Source organism: Astyanax mexicanus, chromosome 12 (genome assembly GCF_023375975.1).
Source record: "Astyanax mexicanus isolate ESR-SI-001 chromosome 12, AstMex3_surface, whole genome shotgun sequence".
In the NCBI taxonomy this organism is placed as follows: domain Eukaryota; kingdom Metazoa; phylum Chordata; class Actinopteri; order Characiformes; family Acestrorhamphidae; genus Astyanax; species Astyanax mexicanus.
Window position 1 is genome coordinate 12,175,219 of NC_064419.1, and position 20,888 is coordinate 12,196,106.

At 37.8% G+C, this 20,888-nt stretch overlaps 1 protein-coding gene across 12 annotated transcripts in view; it reads left to right on the top strand.

Moving 5' to 3' along the window:
- Positions 1-20,782, top strand: part of magi1a (membrane associated guanylate kinase, WW and PDZ domain containing 1a) — a 209,362-nt gene extending 188,580 nt beyond the window's left edge. For 9 of the 12 annotated variants that reach the window (XM_049485726.1, XM_049485728.1, XM_049485722.1 and 6 more), the window contains exons 18-23: positions 2,707-2,910; positions 9,018-9,105; positions 9,364-9,418; positions 10,694-10,837; positions 13,898-14,036; positions 17,504-20,782. In XM_049485726.1, coding sequence (XP_049341683.1) covers positions 2,707-2,910; positions 9,018-9,105; positions 9,364-9,418; positions 10,694-10,837; positions 13,898-14,036; positions 17,504-18,573 — 1,700 coding nt within the window. In that variant the 3' untranslated portion in view covers positions 18,574-20,782. Of the gene's footprint in view, positions 1-2,706; positions 2,911-9,017; positions 9,106-9,363; positions 9,419-10,693; positions 10,838-13,897; positions 14,037-14,360; positions 14,450-17,503 lie in introns of all 12 variants that reach the window. The other 3 variants (XM_049485730.1, XM_022670799.2, XM_049485725.1) reach the window with 2 other exon arrangements.
- The last annotated feature ends 106 nt before the right edge of the window (positions 20,783-20,888 follow it).

Sequence of the window (20,888 nt, forward strand, 5' to 3'; positions counted from 1 at the left end):
TCATCTGTTCCTGAATTTCCTCAGATCAGGGCATAATGTCTTGCTTTTTGAGATCTTTTATTCTGCTTCATGTTGTCAGACAGGTATTATTTAAGTGATTTATTGATTCTACAGGTATGTCAGTAATCAGGCCTTGTTGTGGATAGTAGTAAAATTGAAAATGTGGTTAATCACAGTTAATTCATTGGAGGGACAGGTTTGGTTGGTTTGGATTGCTATTTTTTACTAAACTCACTCATCCTGAGGCATTTTTACTGCCACTGTGATTTTGTTAAACTGTTCATATTTGAATAGAGATCTTTGCTTTGTGATTTACAGCTTCACTTAATTGCTTAATTCGTTTTTGTTCTCTGTATGTTCTGTGCTTTATATCTGATGTATGGTTGGATGTTTAGTACACTGCCAGATGTGTAGGATTGTGTTTTTGGGAAACTGCAAGCCTCGTTGTTTGTGTGGGTTAAGCCGTCCTGGGAACGTCCGAATTTGGCAATAGAATGGAGAGGGAAGGAGAGAGGACAGACAACAAAAAAGAACAGGCTGGTAGTATCCTCAGCGGTCAGTGTGGTCATTATCTCGAAGTGTGTGTGTGTGTGTGTGTGTGTGTCTGAGAGAGTGCGAGTCTGACCACTACAGAGTCCATCTATCCTCAGATCCTGCGAGACGACAGAAACTCAATTACTGCACATCCAGCCATCTGTCTCCCCTTCACTGTGTGTGTGTGTGTGTGTGTGTGATGATGTCTAGAGGAGCAGCTGAAGTTGCATGCAGAGATTGGTGATAGTATGATTAGAGCTGCCCTGAGCAGTGTGTTTTACATGACAGTGATTTATAGGTCTCCCTCCACACGCACATAAACACACACACACACATAAAGACACACACATACATTTACACACATACACACAGACATAAACTCTGCTTTACTCATGATTTACACATCTGTGGGGCTGTTTTAAGGCATTTGGGGGCCCTAAGCAAAATGGAAATCTTCATTTCACTTCTTTTTTTTCTGACTTTCTGATGGATAACTTCATCGCTTCACGATTGCTGAAGCTTCTTATTTTGTCGGCTGCAGGAATGATGAACCTGACTGACTGGCTGCTGTCAGTAACTAGTGGGAGGCGCCCCCTTGAGGGGGATTCTGATAACAGTGTAATTTTACTTTCCTGCAATTTAAAGGGCTCTCACACTCTGTTTGTCCCTGCTTTCAATTCATAAAAAGTCATAACCAGCCATTGTCTGGGGGCCCCAGGCCAGCTTGAGGTCTTAAGCAATTAATTGTTTTGCTTTCCCTGTTGCAATTGGAATGAGTACATGACAAACAGCTCTTTAAATTGAAGTGGTACCTGCACAGCAGTGAACTGAAGGGATACACGGGTCTCTGCACTACTTGGTGGTGAGGATGCTGTCTAAGCTAAATGATGATGATTATGCATTGCTTTTCACACTGTCAGACACTGTTTTTTCTGTTTTCAGCTCAACAGCCTATTGACCCATCCGTGCTCTTTATGTAGAAGCTGCTTTGAGGTGGAATAAGCTTTAGAGAATGTTGACAATCACAGGATTGACAGTAATCCTGTTTAACAAAAAGGAAATTGCAATATAATTATTTATATTAATTTATAATAATTACCCTTATTTATACTCATTTATACTATTTATATTGCATGGATTTTTAAAAATAGTTTATTAAATTTTTTTAATAAACTAATAACATTCTACTTTTTGTAGCCAATTCAATTAAAAAAAAATATTTAGTTCATTATATTTTAGTCATTTATTTTTATGATTTCCCTTTTAGACATTTAAAAAAAATATTTTAAATTATTTCTTGTTTTTATATATAAAAAAACTTTTTAAGTTTGTTACATTTAAATTATGCTTACATAAAATGTTTTAAAGGATTCAGAGAGACTTTATTGTCAATCACATCACATGTGGTTTATGAGGTGGAACAAAATTGTAATCTCACAGTCTAGTTCCACCCAAAAGAGCAATTATGATATAAGATAATTAAATAAATTAAAATAAAATAAGAATAAGATGTAAAATAATAAATAAAATAAATAAATAGACATAATATTAATAGCAATATAAAAGCAGCAACATGAAATCTAGTAGAGTGCAATGTTCATAAGGATGAGTTTCCATTTCTGCTTTCAATACAGTAACGAATGTCTCTTAACAGTCTCTACTCTCAAGTGAATGCTTTAAAAAAAAATCTAAAATTGTTGGATTTCTGTAAGGATTTGATTGCATTCAGTTATATTCTGTTATAGATAGTGAGGTCAACCTCTCAGCTCATCCCAAAAGTACTGGATGGGTTCAGATCTGGATGGGTATTGTGATTGGATGGTTGGCAAGGCTTTACCTGCTGTGGGTTTCTTGGTGAATTAATTCTGTTTTTTTTTTTTTTTTCTTTTTTCTTTCTCTCCTCCCTCTCTCCCCACTGTTCCCCACACCTTTACTAAACCAAAACACGCTCACTGCCTCAAACACTATCCCTCCCTTCCATACCATTGCCTCCATTTCATCCATTTCCTTTTCATCCTGCGCTTCTGCTCTATTCTCTCTTTCTCTACAATCTGTGCTCTTCTCTATTCTATCTGTCACACGCATACACTACCCCCCTCCCACCCAATATTTTCACATATTTTCACATGCACATATGATCACATCCTCCATATGCTTGTGTTGACGTGGCAGCTGGAAATGCATGTGTGGCCATGCCCCATAAAATAGGTCGTATCATCGAGGGCAGTCCGGCGGACCGCTGCGGAAAGCTGAAAGTGGGTGACCGCATCCTGGCTGTCAACAGCTGCTCCATCACCAACAAGTCCCACTCAGACATCGTCAACCTCATCAAGGAGGCCGGCAACACGGTCACCCTGCGCATCATCCCAGGAGACGGTGAGTGTCTGAGAATAATGCATTGTTCATAAGTTTGGAAACTTGTTGTAGAAAATATGTGCTGTAAAGAAAATTGGACACTGAGTTGCAATGAAACTTACACTAGTTGAGACACCTAGTCTTGTAATAAGAAACACATTTATTGGAAAAGACAAAGACAAAGTGTTAGGACACACAGTTTAAAAGACACTCTAAAATTATTCATACATGATGTAATCATCTCCCTATTTCCCTATTTATCATACAAAAGTTTACCAAAATCCCTGATTTATCAAAATCAATCAATCAATCTTTATTTACACCCCAAATACATTTAAATTGACTGCTATTTACAGTGTCTTGCAAAATATTCAGATCTCTTGGAACTTTTACAACCACATATTTAAATGTATTTTATTGAGATTTTAAGTGATAAATCAATGCAAAGTCAAGTTGTCACATAATTGTGAAGTTCATCTATTTTTTTAGCAAATACCTAGTAGAGCTGCCCTTCGCTGCAATTACAGCTGCAAGTATTTTGGGGGTATGTATATATCTACTAATTTAGGGTCATTGTCCTGCAGGAAGTTGAATCTCCTTCCCAGTCTCAAGTCTTTTACAGACTCCAACAAGTTTTCTTCCAGGATTGCCCTGTATTTATCTCCATCCATCTTCCCATCAACTCTGACCAGCTTCCTAAATCTATCCCTGCTGAAGAAAAGCATCTCTACAGCATGATGCTGCCACCAGCATGTTTCACAGTGGGGATGGTGTGTTTAGTGTGATAAGCATTGTTATTTCTCTGTTGATTTTTCTGTTATGTTACGTTTTGTATTTTTTGTCATTTTGAACATTTTAAAAACTATGTAAAATTTTTGCTCCACTTCACAATGATGCGCTACTTTTGTTGATCAATAACTTCAAATCTCAATAAAATATATTTAAGTTTGTAGTTGTAAATTACAAAATGTGAAAAAGTTTCAAGGGCTATGAATGCTTTAGCAACCCACTGTACAATGTAGCCAAGCTATATACAGAACAAGGCATTGATAACTGTATAAACTTAGAATTAAACGTATAGCCGAGACATTAAAACACGACCATAAATCATAAAAGTGATACATAAGAGTAAAATGACAAAAGGGTCAAACTAAATAAAAACTGTCAGCATGAAAAACGATAACAAATACAAAATCACTAAAAAGTGTACAAAACTGAAGAAAATAACAACAAATGTAATAATAAGTGAAATAAAACAATAATAAATGATAATAAAGTAATAATAAAGTAAAACAGTAATAATAATCTAATATTGTCTAAAAAAAAGTAAATTCACATAATTGGAAAAGCAGCAGAAAGCGACTGTATATGATTGCACCAGAAATAGTGCGTGTGTACAGAGAGAAGAGAGAATCCCAAATGATGTAAATGCAAACATGTGGGTTTCAGTGTGTGTGTGTGTGTGTGTGTGTTGAGTGTGTCCAAAGTCTATTATTCAGATGTGTTGTTTTATTCATGAGCTCGCTGTGCTAGAGACGGGTCTGCTTTTGCCCTCTCAGCGCCCTGTATTCATCACCATAACAACAACTGTTATTACCATAACAAGGCATTGCCATAACAACAAACAGCTGATATTGGTGACTGTTGCTTATTGTTGCCGTGGCAGCATAAATTATTGTGGCTGATCAAAGCAGCCATTAGACCTGACAGTGAAGATTTGTTAACAGGTAACTGCATATGGAGACGATGATGAATTAGCTGTTGGTAATCAGTGCTTGTACTGATTGGATACGGACATAATCATTACACAATGTTATGCATTAAACATTAAGAACAAACTTATATAGAACACTTAAAAGGCCATTTTATTAGCCCCTCCAACCATAACCATATATCAACCATACAGAGTTATTCTTTGTTTCAAAAACACTGAGATGTACTTTTTTTTAGACTTGTATTTCTTTATTCACAAAGAAACATATAATAAAATAACCTATAACATGAAAGAAAATATTTTTTTTTAAACAGAGAGAAATTGTTGATATATGGTTATACATTGGAAGAACCCATTTACTCTAATAGGAAGACCTTAACTAATGATTATTATTTTAAAAGTCGATTAATCTGTCGATTATTTGTTTGATTAGTCGTTTAGTCCAAAATTATTTCTTAGTATTTCTTCATTATATCAATTGTGAAATGCTGCACCGCAAAAATAGCAATCCAAGTCAGAGCACGCTCGGTTCTTAAAGGGAATGGCAAGTGACATGCTGATTGGTTTATTTCACATTACACCCAAAACAAACCCATGATTATTTAAGAGAATTAGTACATGCCTTTTCACATGTTTCGGGCTGCACAAGGCACAAATGTACTTTTCCCGCCGTTACGATAGCAAATACACACTGATGTGGCGTGTGATTGACGGCTCGCCTATAGATCACTAAAAAAGGATTCTATATCTGGCTCCACTTCTTCAGCAAAGTCATTATGGGTCTATATTTTAAAGGAATAAAAGAATGTAAGCTGTTTTGAGAGCAAAGCGAAGAAAAATTACAATTTCTGACTATATGACTGCTGTTGATATATTTTCACCACAGCACTTCATGTTAAATGCATGGTGGTATGTGTGGTGTTGATATAAGTACACCAAGTATAGCAGCACTGAGAGTTTATGATGAGTAATGATTAGGTACAAAATGAAGATCTACACAAAATCAGGGTGGGCCTTAAATCCAGATGTTTTTAATAAAGTGGCTGATGGCTAAATTAAAAAAACAACAACACAGTGGTGCTTTACTGTAGGGCTCAAATTAATACCTCACACATTATGTATTTGTTGATGTTGCCAATTCCTGGGTCCTTAGGTAACACTTTTTTTCTCAATCAGGTAACTGATTTACTAAATGATATCTCATGACTTTTGGCATGTCAATATAGAAGGGCTTGCTCCAACAAGTTCTGCCTATGACAAGGTATGACAACTAACAGATGTTGGAAGAAATGCAGATGTTAGTTAGCTGTCATCATCATTTACGTGTTTTAAATTCTGCGCACATCGTCAAATCTTACTTAATGTACATCATAGATCAGCAATTTAATTAAATATACAGTGCAGAATATTGTGAGAATCCTGTGTCGTGCACAACAATCTGCCGTGAGAAACAGATCCTAGGTCAGTGCAGCAGAGCTTGAGGAAGAGCTTTCGGTTTCTGTGGTTAACCACCTTATTTATTTATAGAGCATCATGTTCCTTTCCTCCTGCATCCATCAGCCTGTCTCTGGCCTACATCCACCAGCAGCTATAACTCTGTTCTGCCTGTTAATAATAACCATTAGGTTTGAGAACGCTTCCCTGCTGAGTGGAAATATCCCATGTTAATTTAGTCGTTTACAGCAGGGACAGTAACTGACTGCTTTATAGTGTGAGTAGGGGGAGTAGTGCTTACACAATTTCTTCTGAGCTAATTTAGAACATTTCTGCAGTCTGAGACCCAACCTGCTCTCAAATTAATTTATACTACCATAAAAATTGAATTCTGTAGAACATGCAAAACCTACTACGCAAAAATTTTTTTAGGCAGAAGTATCAGGACTTGACAGAAGAGAGACTTCTCGCCCAATCCCATTTCTCTTTTTTATCCAAACCCATAGAACACTTCAAGCACCTGATACAGATATTTAGAAACAGCAGTGGAGCTTTAAAGAAGTTCAGCAACCTACCAGCTGCTAACTGATTACTAGTTAACTTTAACTTTAACTTTTGTTAGATTAGATTTATAGTTAGATTTATTGGTACCACTTTAAAATAAGACTACCTTTATAAAGGGTTTATAAATGGTTTACAATTAGTTTATAAAAGGTTACTAATTAGGTTGTAAATGCTTTAAAATCATTAATAATCAGTTATAAGACATACATAGATAGAAAGGGCAACAGTATAGAAGGCTGTGGGTTCACTATTTGGCAAACAACAGGTCATTGTTGCCCTTTCTACGTATGTAACTGATTATAAATGATTTTTAAGGCATTTAAAACCTAATTAGTAACAATTAATAAACAAATTATAAACCATTTATACACCCTTTATAAAGGTAGTCTTATTTTAAAGTGGCACTGATTTATTGTATGACTTCAGGAGCAAGGAGCAGGTGGTACAGAATCAATTATTATTGTCAATTCCTTAATTCCTCTGTTATGGTGAGCTGAAATTAGCTTTTATTAGCTTTTATTTTATTTTAATTTTCCATTCCACCTTAAATGCTGCAGTCTTTGCTGTCTGTTGCACCATTTAAGGTGGAATTGGAAAGTTGGATAAATAGTTAGCTACTGAGACAAAGTAGTAGTGTTTTTTTTGCTTTTTATGCTAGAAGTTTAAAGTCTGAGAGAATTATGTATAACTGTCAGCATGTTGATTGATATAGCTTCTGTATATGTCCTCTGATGGTCTTCCTGCATGTTTTTCTTTTTTGCTTATGTATAAAAATAAAGCAACAAAAAAGCACAAAACATATGAATATCAATATGAATTGATTTTTATATATGGGAGGAGAAATATAGGTGCATATTTTTGCATCTCCACGCAGCAGCAGACCAGGGTGCAGACATGCTGATTGGCTGACTGCAGTCAAATATGGACCAACCATGAAGCTTTATACTGTAAATGTTTCCATGCAGAGAAGCATCAGCACATGGAGGAGCTCTGTGAGAATGGGGTGGAGGGGTTTAGAGGCTTTAGAGTTGCTACTGGCCTGGTGGTCTTCTGCACAAACACACACACTCACTCACACACACACACACACACTCTCGTGCAGGAAGGATGGCAGTTTGTGTTAAAGACTATGACAGGAGAAGCTATTTTTACCACTATCACCACGGGATAGACAGTGAGAGAGGGGAAAGCCATGAGTAAAAGATGGCTGGTGCAAGACAGCATAGTGGGAGGAGAGAGATGGAGAGTAGGATGAGGGATGGAGCGAAGAAGAAGAAGTGTAGAAATGCTTCTAGTGCTAGTAAATGGTGCACAAAATACAGTTTAAAATACACCTAAACTTAATTAAATAATGAAATATAGAACAAATTTAGAAAAAAATGCCATATTTACGTATTTTAAGGTACACATATACAATTTTTACAATACTAGACAGACACACTTAGGTCAACTTAGGTAATTTAGGTCAGAATTAGAATTTTATGGGCTTATTCACTGTAAATCCTCTACCATAATAATCCAAAAACAAAACAAACATAACTTCAACAAAAGAATTTCAAATTATATCAATATAATACAAAAACAAAAACAGGGAATGTGTTTACCTGCAAAAAAAACAAATACAATACATTTATCAAAATATCTTTTATAGATTTTTTAGAATTTTTTATTGTTTTATAGATTTTTTTTGCCTAAAAATCTTTTCTAAATCTTATAAAAAATTGAATATGTCAGTTGAATATAGATGAATCTCTGCATTTGTAATAAAGCAATGTATGAATTGCTCTGGGATATTTCCAACATTTTAATAAATATTATTAAAAAACACATTTGAAACATATTAATATTATATATATATATAGGGAATCTGAAGTTGAGAATTAGAAAAGCAGATGGCATATATATATATATAAATATATAAATCTGATCATGTTACAATACAAACAAGAATTTTATTGAGACTAGTATAAAATGTATTTCCTCAAACTATTTCCCAGTATGAAAGATATGGATAAATAAGGTTATAATACAGAGTAAAAAGATTAATTTATTAGTCACACCAATTAATACTAAAGTAAAATCCCTTTTATGAAAATGTATAAAATATGTTTATAATATTCTAGATTGGTGTGCCTTATTAATATATGATTATTATTGCTTACATTCTGCCACACAGATATCTATTGTCAAATTCTGTATTGTTTTACACATCCATGCATTAATTTATTACAATGTGTGTATAACTTGTGTGTGTTTTTAAGGATTGTTTTTTCTTTCTTTCTTTTATCAGATAATATTTTTTATTTGTCATTTTCCTGTATTTCAAAAACACCATTAAATTACCACCATAAAATCTCACTAAAAGTTTTCTAGAAAATATCTGTTTGACCTTGTCTCTCTCTGTCTCTCTGAACAGAGTCTTCAAACGCCTCTCTGCTGACCAACGCCGAGAAGATTGCCACCATCACCACCACACACACTCCTCAGAGCAGCAGCGAGCCCAGGTGAGTTACACACTCACTCACTCACACACATCCAAATGCAAATGAATTCACAGAACACAGAGCCTGAAAGCTCGGCTGAATTTGGTTCACCTTCTTTCTGAACCAAATCACATTCTCGTCTTCAGATCGAGGAGCGTAATCCGCCTCGCTCAGTCTTTTTTGACACAGCACTGGGGATATTTCTGTTCCATTCTGACAGGCTGACAGATGGCAGTATTAAAGCTCTGTTTATAGTCATCCATCTTTATTCTCCCTCAGGAACAACAAATCAAAACAGGCCCCGCCTCCACCTGCAACACAGACCTCCAATCAGGTAAGAGCAGCACGTCATCCATATGCTCCACTTTATTGTTTATAGGACCTTATTTGTGATTTATAGGGCCCGTTTAATTAAGGGCGTGTTACCGTGTCTTTGGTATGATTAGGGCACAAAAAGGACTCCTTGCATGGCTCAAAACAAGCAAAAGGCATTAAATAATTATTTTAATAATCATAGGTGTGTTTTGGGCGTAACGTGAAGATAAACCAATCAGTGTGTCACTTGCTATTCCCTTTAAGCGCAGGGTGTACAATAGGACCCCAATGTCTTTTAAATGCAGCTCAACCATCAACTTTGTTGTTTTCTGTTCCCGTGCATGTAAATCCTAGTGCTAGGTACTACACTACTGTATTTTGCTTCATTTATATTTTCTTCATTTGGATTTATGAAGTGTAAAAAGCATAGCACAGGAAAACCACTTCACCCAGACTCACAATAATAATGTAACCAGCTTATTAATCTACTAGCTTGTCCTGCCTCACTCTCAGAACTACAGTTTTATCATTATTAACATCAGTTTCACTGGTCCTACAGTAAAACCCTGTGGAACCACAAAATCTGCTCTGTCAACCAACAGTTACTAACAGTTCACTACAGTTTCTGCACTACAGTTAATAGATAAATAAGTTAGTAATCACTGTAGTTCACTGCTCTGCTCTCTTGTTGTTTATTTTCCTCTGTTTAAATCCTGATTCTGAGATTCTCAGTAGGATAAAATACTGTATTAACCAGAAACAATAATCAATCAAACATCTTACCATAATACTAACTTACAGACTGCATGTTATCACTGATGTCATATGGCTGCATATGGCTGAGTTGTTATTTTGTTTAATGCTCCAAATCTGAATTAGCATGTGACATAAACCTCGAATCATCATGTTGACATGAGACATATGGATTTTTTGCCATAATTATCAACACTGTTTCTGGTTTATGAAAAATGATCTGTGAATATCAGGCAAAAAAAAAAAAAAACTTGTACTTTAGTCTGGCTAGCTTTCACTGTGAATTGTTTACACGCATCAAGAAAATGGACCTATATTATAGCCACAATAATAGTGCAGTGATGTGCATTGTTGATATATATGTGTATTCAATGCTACCTGTTATTTTATTGTGCATTAGACAGTGCCCCACTCCTACTGTATTTAACTATAGGAGCTGTGAAAGAGCTCTTCACAGGCTTCTCACTGTATAGCTGGAATTTCTTCTTTTGAAAGTTTTTATGATAACTTTCTCTTTATGTGTGGGTGTGTGTGAATGCAGGATGCCGAGTTTTACTCTGTGGATCTGGAGAGAGACAGTAAAGGATTTGGCTTCAGCCTGAGAGGAGGAAAAGAGTATAACATGGACTTATACGTGCTGAGACTGGCTGAGGACGGAGCTGCAGTGAGGAACGGCAAGATGAGGGTGAGATAGGATTTCACACTAGTATTCTCAGACGTTCCACTCTATCATTTTGTATGAGTTTTAAATGTGAGAAATGCATTGACTGACAGCAGACACTGCTACATTAAAATGTCTGAAATAAATAATGTCACCAGATTTGATCAGGATTTGATTAAATGTACTATAGCACATGTGAAGGAAGGAAGTATATGCCAGACATACATATTACACATATACATATCTTATTTGCATAACACAAATTAGCCGTGGTTAACCCAGAGCTTTACATCTTACACATATTTTACATGCATCTACACATATCTCACACCTACCTCACACATATCACATATATCTCACACACACACGTCTCACACATATCTCACATACATCTCACACACATCTCACACATATCTCATACACATATCTCACACATATAACACACGTCTTACACATATCTCACATACATCTCACACATATCTCACATACATCTCACACACATCTCACACATATCTCACACATATAACACACGTCTTACACATATCTCACATACATCTCACACATATCTCACATACATCTCACACACATCTCACACATATCTCACACATATAACACACGTCTTACACATATCTCACACATATCTCACACATATATCTCATACACATATCTCATACACATATCTCACAGATATCTCACACATATTACACATATCTCACACACATTTAACACACGTCTTACACATATCTCACACATATCTCACATACATCTCACACACATCTCACACATATCTCACACATATAACACACGTCTTACACATATCTCACACATATAACACACCTCTTACACATATCTCACACATATCTCGTACACATATCTCACACATATAACACACGTCTCACACATATCTCACACACATCTCACACATATCTCACACATATCTCATACATATCTTACACACACATATCTCACACATATAACACACGTCTTACACATATCTCAGACATATCTCACACATATATCACACATATCTTAGACATATCTCACACATATATCACACATATCTCACACACATCTCACACATATCTCATACATATCTTACACATATCTCACACATATAACACACGTCTTACACATATCTCAGACATATCTCACACATATATCACACATATCTTAGACATATCTCACACATATATCACACATATCTTAGACATATCTCACACATATATCACACATATCTCACACATATTTCATACATATCTTGCACACACATAACTCACACATATCTTAGATAGTTCCACAAAATACTTTTTAAATGTACAGTTTTCATACCAACGAGAAGAGGCCTTGAAGCCTCGAATCTCGACATAAGACAGCACATATTCATTTTATCTATTATTACATATGAATAACTCAACAGAATTAAGCAGAGATCATAAAGAAAAACTTGATTACATGCTGATCATGCTAAATATTGTATGAGAGAAAATTCTGATTATTTATCTAATTAAAAATAACACAGTACATTATAAGACTAAATTCCTCCATATTCTTTAACAAGCCTTCTTTTCGGTATGGGCTGAGGCTTTAATCACTGCTGTACATTCCCTCTTTTCTGCAGCTCATAGCTTTTCCTCTTCCTCCTGTGAAGAACAGCAGTTGTTGCCTGCGAGAACTCATGTTTGAAAGGGTTTGCTGCTCTCATCCCTCTCATATAAAGAAAAATACATCAGTCTTTGCCCACAAACACATCTACAACAAACCAGCAGTGCTTATCAATGCATTTTCTGACAGAGACTGTGAATCTAGCAGCAAACTAAAGAGCTGCCTTACTTTGCCTCCTGCTGGACAGTTTTCAGATTGCTGTAACTTTAGTTTAGAAACAGATCTAAGCAATTAGAATTAAACTAAGATTGCAGTTGTTGTTACATTTATCTTGCGTTAATTAATTATATGTTTCTGCTCTTAGTAAAATCAAATTAAGCGCATTTGATTGACGTCAGAGTGTATTTCATTTTATTTGTGTGTACGAGGATCCATAAAACACTTCAATGGAGCTGCTGTGTATGTGTATGTATTTTACCCATGTTTTATTATGTTATCATGTGAAGACAAATATATTAGTTGCTCAATATCATGATTGCATTAGAAACAATAATTTATGTACAGCAGCAGCAGCAGTTAATATTCCAGTGTTTAAGTAATGTGAAAGTTAACTAATGGGTAATCAGTTAACAGAACACCTCTCCATCCGTTAAACATGGGGGTGGATTGATTTTTGTGACAGGGTAAAAACATTTAGCCGCATAGTATGTGTTTTTTATTTAGGAAACCTCTGATAAGAAACAAAGGCTTCAATGCTAATGCTAGTGAATGCTAATAGGGACACCTACAGGATGTTTTCACATTTTTCTCATTAAAAGAGAAGCTATGTAAAAAGTGCTAATGATATTTAATAAGTGATATAGCCAACACCATTAGGTGCACAGTGATTACTCAGGGAAACTTTTCAGAAATTATATTTGCCTTTGCACCTTAAAAAGTCATAATACAAAATTTGCTTTTGTGTAATGACTTTTAATGATCAATAAAAAAGGTAAATCTGACATCTGACAATCTGACAAAGCTGTATTATATTGTTTTAGCTTCTAAAATCAGACAGCCTGGGACTTTTAAAATCAGCCAGAGTTAGCAGCAGACTACAGGCCAATAATACTCATCTCTAAACGGCAGAAGAGCTAGCACTTAGTGCGGTTAGTGGCTAATGCTAATACTGCTCCAGTCTCAAGTCTTGGCACTGGAGAACCAAAATGAAACTCTTCTGCTTCTTACAGCCTGACTGGCAAGATTTTTATATAAGATTTTTGGGAAAATTAAGGGATTTTAAGTACACGTTAAAGTGTGAAAAATAATAAATTATAATACAATTTCATAATAATAATAAATTTCCCCTGAATGAATAATGTACTCAGTGTTCTCTTTAGGACTGCTGTTTCATCCTTTTATCCTGCATACCTACAAAAAAGCACCACTCTTGCTTTCAGTTCACTCTGATTTACAGTACTGGTCCAATCTTCTTGCTTTCAGGTAGGAGACGAGATTCTGGAGATTAATGGAGAGAGCACCAAGAACATGAAGCATTCCCGTGCCATCGAGCTCATCAAGAACGGCGGCAGACGAGCGAGACTCGTCTTAAAGAGAGGAGACGGTTCTGTGCCAGAATATGGTGGGTGCAGACGTTCCTTTATATCTTCTCAATTCTCAGATCAGTTTATGCTTATGGAGATAATCTGCTCTCAGATTGTCTCGTATTCTTGCTATCATTGCTCTTTTTAGCTTATCTCTTCTAAACCGTTCTCTGTTTTACTGCTCTTTTCGTTTAATTAAGACGTTGATAAAATAAACAGCTCTTTCTTTTTTCTCTATCCATGCCGAAGATCTAAAAAAGTCTCTGTGCTCTCTCTTTATGTTCTGTTCTTTGTTTCTTTCTCTCTCTTTCTCTCTCTATTCTATTATCTTTCCTGGTGGGCTTTCACCCTTCCCGCATCAGCGATGATGGCTCCCCATCTCGCTGCTTGTCTAAGGAATGATAAGTTGGGAGAGCCCTGCTTCTACCTAATGGGCCAAAACCAAACCACGGTTTGTAGCGCACCATCCGTATTTGTGAATCCCCCCTGTGCCCTGTTAAAGCCTGTGGACTTTGCTCACACCATCCCAGCCCCACTCCTTGCTACGCTATCTCACCTCCGCTACGCTGTCATCTCGCCACTGTGAATCCATATTACCCATAGTGCTCTGCACTGACTCTGACCCTGCACTGCAATCCATGAGGAAGCATGGATGTGTTTTTGTACCCCTGCAATTAGTGCCACTTTAGACTGTGCACGTCATTGATACGCTTGAGTGCTGAACTGATGCTGAAGATGTTGTTTCGATGTTGTTAATGTTGTCACTGTGCTGCTCACTCTGTAGACTAATGCTGTATCGAGAGTCTTCTGTTACATGGCTTATGTAACAACAACAATAACACTCTCACACACACTGTTATTGTATGATTTGCACATACAGTGTACAGTGAGAAATGTAACACCTTGTATGATTTGACTGAAGGTGTTTTTACACCAGCACTAAACGGTTAAAACATACTCAGGTTGGATTGAGCAGGTGTGAAAACAGTAATCGCACTCGGGTGCTGATCAAAATAAACTCTGGAGCGGTTCACATGTGTTGAAAACATGATCTGATCTCGATTCTACCCAGCTATCACATATACTCCTTTTATTTGAGCTAAACTATTGATAAAGGGACAGTTTAATCTGATATATTTGCCAGTTAACGCTAATTTGCACAGTTATAAACAACTGCTGTCTCTGCTGCTCCATGCTGTTTACACGCATGGTATGTGCAGCGTTCACTGCACGCAGCTGCGCGACTACGTTTACTACATGTACATCTGCCCTGCTTGTCTAATTTAAAACACTGTGTTTAAAAGCACAGCGACAAATTTTCTCCGTTCTGTGATAAAACAGCTTTACACTTCTCAGATCAACGCACTAGAACGCAGAATCTTCTCGCTATATTTACTTTCTTGCTCCCGTGCCGACAGCTTTGACCAATCAGAGGAGACAGTGTGCTCCCATGGTTTATTGGTGCGTATTGTAGTGCTTTTAAGTTTATGCCTGTGTGAAACCAAACCAAACAGAGGGAGAAACACTTCAAGTAAACAAACTCGATCAACTAATCCAGACCATAGAAACCAACCACAGGTGTGAAAATGCTAGTTAACAGCTCGAGCTAAAACTCGAGTGAATTTCATCAAATTAACAGTCAGAAATTATCTTAGTGCGCTTTCACACCTACAGTTCATTTACTCTGGTTCAAATCTCTAACACATCTAACTTACACCTGATAGCTGTATTAAATTAAAGGTCAGATCATGGTCAGTGCCGTGTTCAGAGTTTGTTTAAGACTGAATTCGAGTTAAAATCTGCATCTGCAAATAAGATTGTGTATTTACACTGGCCCAAACAAATTGTACCAAGAGTAAAAATTAACTGGAGTCTGAATGAACTGGATTGAAATTTGCTGGTGTGAAAACACCTTTAGACATGTTATTGTACCATTTTTAAGTGTCCCCTGTCAAAACAGTCATGCATGTATCATTTAAGTCATATTGTTCAGACATCCCAACCTGTAAAAATTATATTATATTGTTAGAAGCGAGTATAAATAAGCTTAGCTATACCTGTATAGACCTGTAAACGTATCGCAAAGAATGCTAAAAGGTCTATTGCGCACAAGACGAGACCAATCTGGATGTAAATACCGCTCACAGAGCACCATAATGGGTTTAGCAGCAGCAGAAGAGACCTGTATGTCCAATACTATACTGAAATATACTGATATACTGATTTACAGGATACTGTGGATGATTTGAGGGCTCCAGGGAGACAATGACGGGTGTGAGATATCTGTATTTCCAATAATTTTCCCTCATGTATTTATAGTAATTGAATACTCTATTATAAGGGGTTGTAGGTAAAGAATAAAGAGGCTTCACAGTGATTTAAGAACGTCCAAATCTGAACAGTCCTAATGACGAGAAGCTTTTCTCATCTACATCATCAGTGTAACCATGATTTATGCTTTAAGTATAAGCCTACCATCATACTTTAAATACTTCTAATTGTTTAGTGAAGCAAAAACCTACTATTTACCTACATTTTAAAATCTAGGCAGAGTTAAAAACAAAGTTAATAGTTAATAATCGTGAAGATCACCAGCTTTTGAGGTGGTGACATGACTTTTCACACAATCCTAATGATAACAGTAAATACAGACCAAAGCAGAACAATGGGAAGCTTCAAATTCTCATAGGTTTTACTCGTCTACATTAATAATAAATCCCTGTTTGTAGCATGGTACAGTTAGTACCTTGGTACTTAATTATGGTACAAATCATGTGCAATGGAAATGATCTTTAAATATGTAATCATAGAATCTGTTTTTTACGTTATTATATTATTATTGATGGGGCAGGCAGTTTACTGATATTTTTCGTTAGCTGCTAAGCTTATTCTTGTTTAATTTATTAAATCACTTCATTTAAGATAAAAGTGGACTTTCATGCACATCCTTATTAACACTGCACTTCCATCAGCATTAGCAGTACCAATTTCTGGTGCCATCTTGTTTGTTTGTTTTCTGCTCTTATGTATTTACCCATGACCATACAGTACATTGATTAAACACATCCTGCTCATATGACGAATACACAACTGCAAAAAGAAGTGTCTTATGTGTGGATAAGAGCATTTGTGTTGTTCGTGTGAATCAAGGCCTTGTTCTGTGCATGTTTCTGTATCGCATGGACCCTCTGTTGTCTGTTATGTATCTTTTATGTGACAGGCGTAAGGAAATGTGAAGAAATGTGCTTTGTTATAACACTCTAAAGGTCTTTTGGAGTGTTATTGTCTATTTAGTCTATTTAGACTAATGCTAACAAACCCATGGGGGATTAGTAAGTGTACTAAATGCTTTATGGAGTAATAGAGTATTAATAATAGAGTCTAGATTTATTGTCTTGTTTTGGACATGTTTGATAATTGTCGAGAAGATACCGATTAATGCTATTAATGTCTAAATGAGTAAATATTTGTAGTTTTTTAACTTTGTTTTTACGCTCCTTTTCAGACGGGCCCAATGACGGGTACCCTGCCCCACCCGGGCCACAAAATCTTTCGGAAATGAGAACCATGCCGTCCAATGGCCGACTTCACCTCTCATCAGAGTCCAGCTACACATCAGAATACCATCCACCACCCTGGCCCCAGGAGCAGCGGCTAAGAGAGCGAGAAAGAGAACGAGGGAGAGAGGACTACAAGGAGTACACCCATTACCCCAAAGCCCCCCAGCAGCAGCAGCAACACCACCACCACACCTGGAACAACAACAACCACCCCGCCCCCCGCGCCCTCTCGCCCTCCCCGTCCCCCGTCGAAAACGACAAAAAGAACTCCCGCCGCAAAGTTAAGAAATCCGAGTCTGAAAGTGGCATCGCCAAACTCTTCAAGACGCTGAGGAAGGAGAGCGGCTTTGGGAAGAAGTCCTCCGACCGGGACCTCCGGGGGCGAGGCCACGAGCGCTCCCCGGAGAGGACGGCCCACGGCAGGTCTCACGCGCGCCGCGGCTCCCTGGACCGCTCCCCCACCCGTAAGCGCAACTCTTCTCCGGACCGTCGCAGGGCCAAGTCCATGGACCGGCGGGCGGAGCGCTGGCAGCGCGATTACTCTCCGGACTCTCGCGCGTCCAGCCAGGTCCTGCTGCGGCAGGCCGCCACCCCCGAGAGGCACTACGCCCCCCAAAGAGAGCCTCACACTCCGAGCAGGGGCAGTTACCTGCGGGAGGAGGGCTACCTCACCTCCACTCCAGAGAGATCCAACAATGGCCAGGTGCTGTCTCTGGCCCGCGGCCGAACCCCCGAGCGCAGCCTGAAAAACGGCAACGTGCTTCGAGACGTTTCTCCCTCCAGCCGCGGCGAGAGCTGGAGCAACGGCACGCCGGAGAGACGCTACCGCAGGGAGTCGGACAGCAGCAGCAACGGCAGTTACCTGGAGGAGGCCGCCACCCCCCGGCTGAAGGACTACTACAACGCGCTGAAGGCCAACGGCGCCAACGGGACCAACGCGGGCAGAGCTCCTACCCAGCACCCTCAGTCAAAGAGGAGACTTTACAAAGATAACCACACGGACCTCAGCATCTGAGCGCGGGGAAGCCACAAGACTCCAAACACACACACACACACACACACACAAAGCACTCGTAGAGCTGGACGACTGACATCACACCTTTTTAAACAAGCTGATGGGGTGAATGGTTGATTGTTGAGTGAGTTGTTGTTGAGTAGTTTATTGATTGAATGACTGACTGACTTATTAAATGATTGATTGATTGATCGATTGATTGCACAGTTGATTCACATCTGCACATTTTCCAAGCCTGAAAGTTCCACAGATCAGCCATAAACGCAGCAGCAGGAATATCTACTTTAGTCTATTTCATTTTTTTGTTTTGTTTCGTTTTTTGTTTTTTAATGTCTCTACAGTGTTTTGTTCATTGGGGAGAGGTTTTTCTCAAATTTGGCAATTCCACATTTCAGTTCATTTCGGTTTATTTGAGATACCTGTGCTTTTTTTTTTTTAAATCTCAAATTCCTCAACGTGCACCAGAGAAACTGTGTGAACTCGATGCCCGACGTTTTTCAGGAGTTTTTATTTCTTTTTCTTTTTTGTTTTGTCCTGTATTTTTTTTAAGCTGCGTGTTCTTCTATTCCTCATATCTGCGATTTTCGCTGACGACAGCACAAGCCTTGAGTGTTTGTTTGTACATTTCATGGATGAATACAGTGTGTTTACATATGTGCGTGATCATCTCAAATGAAGGCGAAATTAAAAGAGTGCAAAAAAAAAGTACAGAAAGTTATGATGCTACTGTCTAATGAAGTAATATATTTTAAGTGTATTTATTTTGAAAAGAATTGGCACATAAAGGACGTCAACAGGACGCTTACCTCCCAAACTGAAATCTACTGTATATCAGAACCGTACTGGTGATGTTATTTATCTGGCGAATGCTGTGGACTGCTGCACAAGGGCGAAGTGCTCCTCTTTCCAGAATTTTTCACTTTTCAATTTTCAAATCCATTTCCAATTGCGTTATTCAGAAAGTACCTGATGATACCAGACGATATTAATCAGTAATCACCAAGTGAATGATAAGATGTGAATGAGATTGTATCTGAGGTAGCTAAAAAAACATATTTAGAGGCTTACAGAGCTTGATTGACCTGAGTAAATGACGCCTGTGTGTCCAGGCCTCCAGGACATGCCGGTAATCTGTAGTCGTTTACAGTCGTTTGCAGGGCTCGGCAGAGCTTTCATAGAGTCTGTAGACTTCCTCCGGCCTGGAAAGTTGATGGAAACTGCCATACTCGATTCTCTCGACTCTCTATACTAAGGGCCTGAACCACGGCAGACGATCTGGTACAGTATGTTCAACTGAGCCATTCTGTGTCTTTGCACTGGAGTATGATAGCGTGATCAAGGCTAAGCTATGTGTGTTTGTATGAATGTTTTATGTCTTTTCTTTTCTTTTCTTTAATCGTGTGTATGTACCTGTGTATACGATGTTTTTGATAATTTTACAAGCCAACACGAAGAGATCTCGAAACATGCGATGGAAAAGCAGAGTTAGTTTTCATCACCGTCGTCTTCATAGTACTGTATCCAACCAATAACCTTGTCAGCCACCATCTCGTGTACAGACTTTCACTACTGTATGTAATTACTAGCAACCTACGGAAGAGAGGAGACCGTTGCCTTTTCTTGTACAAAAGAGAATTTATGAGAGACCTTCACCTCGAGGATCACGACTCCCGTGTGTTTATACTCCTCGAGAGGAGGCGGTAAGTCGATAGATAATATGTGTAATTTATACTCCAGATTCAGGCATGTGTAAAGATGTTTCAGAACCGGAGAGGACCCGACGCGGATCCGTTTCTCCGGGGTGGGTGTGTCCGGGTGGGGGAGCGGTTTCTTGGGGAGGGGGTTGAATATCTCTCGTGATGCATAGCCTGCCTTTTTATTATGGAGCACTTGTATACTGTCTGTGGTCTCTCTGCAATGTTATCTGGACTTAAATGCTTTTTCTGTGTCGATGAAAAGCAGTACATGTATATGGGCCAATCTTTTTTATGAAACACTATGCATATATAGATACAACATTGTCCATAGCTTTATTTGACTCATGAAGCTATACATAACATTAGTCTAAGTACAAGTAGATGTTGACTTACCCAGTAAAGCTTTTTTTTCCTCCTTCAGATGAATCTCAATGTATATGTAGCTATCAAAAAGAAGTCTGTGAATGCTATTTTTATTATCAAATAAAGTTTTCCATACAAATTCACAAAAACTCTGTATCTGTTTGTGCTTGTTTGAAAACAGGATGCTGAAACGGAGGAGAATGGGAGCAGTAGGGTTCCAGAGTAAATCATCGTCAGTTTATGAAAGCCTTTAGC